Source organism: Sinocyclocheilus grahami, unplaced genomic scaffold, assembly GCF_001515645.1.
Source record: "Sinocyclocheilus grahami isolate Dianchi unplaced genomic scaffold, SAMN03320097.WGS_v1.1 scaffold6410.1, whole genome shotgun sequence".
Classification (NCBI taxonomy): Eukaryota; Metazoa; Chordata; class Actinopteri; order Cypriniformes; family Cyprinidae; genus Sinocyclocheilus; species Sinocyclocheilus grahami.
In genome coordinates this window covers 7,259-10,625 of record NW_015510832.1, presented here as the reverse complement: position 1 = coordinate 10,625, position 3,367 = coordinate 7,259, and the positions used below count along the sequence as shown (strand labels likewise).

At 33.6% G+C, this 3,367-nt stretch overlaps 1 protein-coding gene across 1 annotated transcript; it reads left to right on the top strand.

Moving 5' to 3' along the window:
- Window positions 1–110: 110 nt before the first annotated feature.
- Window positions 111–3,303, top strand: LOC107577574 (porphobilinogen deaminase-like; the record flags this gene model as incomplete). The annotated part of the gene is made up of 7 exons (XM_016263633.1): window positions 111–275; window positions 843–896; window positions 2,331–2,403; window positions 2,533–2,582; window positions 2,689–2,744; window positions 2,914–2,991; window positions 3,226–3,303. Coding segments are annotated over exons 1-7 (413 nt in total), but the record flags the coding sequence as incomplete, so codon positions are not given.
- Window positions 3,304–3,367: the final 64 nt, after the last annotated feature.

Genomic DNA, 3,367 nt, shown 5'->3' with positions numbered 1-3,367 from the left:
TTTCTGCAAAACTACGTCTTCAAAATAAAAGTCGTTTATTTTCTAGTCTGCGATAATCGCTGTGACGGTACATTCAGAGTGACTTTTATTTTGAAATCCAAAATGCCGCACTTTACGGTAGTCACATTAAACCGGTAACAGTCGTGAATGACATTTGTCCCAATGCAGTATTTTCTCTTTTACAATCATGAATGAGAAATTACTTTAATTTCAACGAGATCAGCACTAAATAACTTGGATCATCTTACAAAATGTCGGAAAAGACAAACCTACAGGTATGTTTTCATTCATTCGCTATCGTTACTCAAAAGTGGAGAAGTAATTTTGAGAGAGTAACTTTAATCAAAACCAAATTTAACTCTAATTTAACCATTTTTATTTTACATCACTCGTAAACCATACAGTGCAGCTCAGTTATTTATGCGATTATGGCATAATTACTAATGTTATTTTGGTTTAGGTCTAGTGGTTAAAAAGAAGTTACTTCTGAACCGTCTTTACTCAAAAAGTTTTAGTGTAACGTAATATTCTCGCATATGAAATCTCTCTAGATGAATGGTGTTCTTTACTCCTCCCTTGTGTGTAACGGACACAGTGAATAGGCATTATTGTCTTATCTACTGAAGCCAGGACACTGGGGCGTAGTGCCTCCTCCATCATTCTGTCCTGCTTCAGATTCTCTATACATTGCTTTCTCTTCCTCTGAAGACTCCAGCTAATTTCCCTACAATGGCAGATGGGCCTTATAAATACATTAGGGTCAGAACATAATCCAAAGTTAACATGTTAGTCTGTGATATTTGTGTTGGTACTGAGTTTTGCTCAAAATTCTTCTTTTACAGGATGCTGATGGCAAAGTCAGCCGGGTGATCCGTGTTGGCACCAGAAAAAGCCAGGTAAATTATTTATTGTACATGGTCTATTTTTTATTTCATATATATTCATTTCAAATGCTCTGTGAAAAAAAGTATTTGTTATATATTTTAATATGTTTCCAGTCTTCATTGTCACATGATCTTTCAGAAATCATTCTATTCATCACAAACTGACAATAATCTTTTTTTTTGTTGATAAAAACCATTTATTTGAAATAGAAATCTTTTGTATTATAAATGTCTTTATTAGGCCTGTCGCAATAATTAATATATCGACTTATCGCGCGATATGTGCATAACCTCAATCATTTTTGGTGGAGCAATATATCGCTCATTATATTTACTTAAAAAGTAATGTCACCATGTTTTGTACATTCCACTTGCGCCTGTGTCTTTTGCAGCTTCTCGTACATAACGTGGTGTAGTCATGAGGTGCTAGATCAAATTTAAAAAATGCTTCTACAAAAAAAGTTTCATATGCAGGTATGGTCTTGTTTAGGGATATGTGCTTCGGACTGCTAAGTAGTGATTGTGTTTCTCAGCAATACAGTGCACCCTTAATTTACAGAGAAAAGAAGGTCAGGGACAAATCTGTAGATGGAAAAATCTCCATACAACTTATTTGTGCATTTTTCTGTTTTTGTACTTGTTACTTTACACTTTTTGTTAGAAAATGTTTATTTAATATTTATTCAAGTTTTTTAAGGTATCTAATATTTTGATACTTAATTTCCATGATCTAAATATTCTTAAAAATTAAAAGTTTGTTGTCATTTGGAAGTGTGTAGGCCTTCTTGCATTATTATGCTGTTACATTATGATTATATGTTCAGTGGCATAAAATGGTCTTACCGCAAAAATCGCTTACCGCAGATATTTCTGGGGCAATATATTGCACAACAAAAAGTTGTTATCATGACAGGCCTAGTCTTTATTGATACTTTTGATCAATTTAAAAGCTCCTTGCTGAATTAAAGTATTTATTTCTTGAAAAAAACTACTGATCCCAAACTTTTCAAATTTAGTGAACATGCAAATTATATCATCTAAAATATCTAACCATTTTCATCACCTGATAAATTGGAGAAATTTAAATGTACACGTTTCGGTTTTTATGACTGCTTGCCATTGGAATAATCCATGATGTGTTTAAAGTACCAATGTGTCTTAATTATGTTCTCAAGTTTTTAAATAATGTCTATATACTGTATTTTGCTTCATCATCACTTAGTAGTACAAGTGTTGCGTAGGCAAATGTAGGTTTGTAAGTTTGATTGGGTGTGCCAGTGTGGCTTTGATAAGATTTGTCTTTGTTAGGGTGGGTACAATATCGCTTAGTTTAAGTAAAGAAACCAGTTACAGCCCTCAACAAGAAGACTAGCCTTAAAAGACCTTCATATTCTGTGGAAAATGAAATATTGTTGAACCTTTTTGTTACTTTTTTTCCCTTTTCAGCTGGCTCGAATTCAGACTGACAGTGTTGTAGAGAAACTCAAGGAGTTACACCCTGATGTTCATTTTGAAATAGGTAAGAGATCATTGCCAAATATGCAAAACAGTTGTTGTTTATTTGTAACCGAGTTTAGGCATGTATGATATAGTTAATATTCACTCTCCTTAAATTGATTTCCATCTCAATCTTTATATTTTGTTTCAGTGGCTATGTCAACAACAGGAGATAAAATACTTGACACAGCTTTATCCAAAGTAAGTCTAAATCCAGAAGTAAAATAATTGATTATTTAATTAAGTGATATTGATGTGATAATTCATTCATTTTGTAAATGTTTATATATGTGTGTGTGTGTTAAAGATTGGTGAAAAGAGTCTCTTCACAAAGGAACTGGAAAATGCTTTGGAAAAAAATGAGTGAGTCCATTCTTCATTACATCTTGATATCATTCATGTATACTTTGCACTATGCACAGATTTGTTCACTGGTCCTTTGGTGCATTTTATGTTTCAGGGGTTTGTGCTGCTACACTGGTGCTTATATTTCAGTATGAATAATGCTGTTGTAATATGTGTGTCTCTATAGGGTGGACCTGGTTGTGCACTCTTTGAAAGACTTGCCAACTGTTCTTCCTGTGGGCTTCACTATAGGATCTGTGCTGAAGTAAGGAATATCACAATAGTGCCTCTGTGTTCTGAAGTGCTTATATGTTCCTCCACATCTGAAGAGTCTTTTATCTTAAAAGTAGCTGACATGTTATGTTACAGACAAACGTCAACCTAAAAGTTAATAATTAATTATTGGAGTGTATGGAAAAACTGATATAGGGTATTGCTCATTGCAAATCCTTTTAAATGTATGGTCAACATTGTGATTCATATTTCCTTCTCTTCAAAGGCGAGAAAACCCCCATGATGCTGTTGTCTTGCACCCCAAACATAAAGGCAAATGTCTAGACTCTCTAGCCAACAAGAGGTAAATGCGGTGGCCAGTACATTTGAAATATATATTAAAGTACACTAGCATTTAAAAGTTAGAA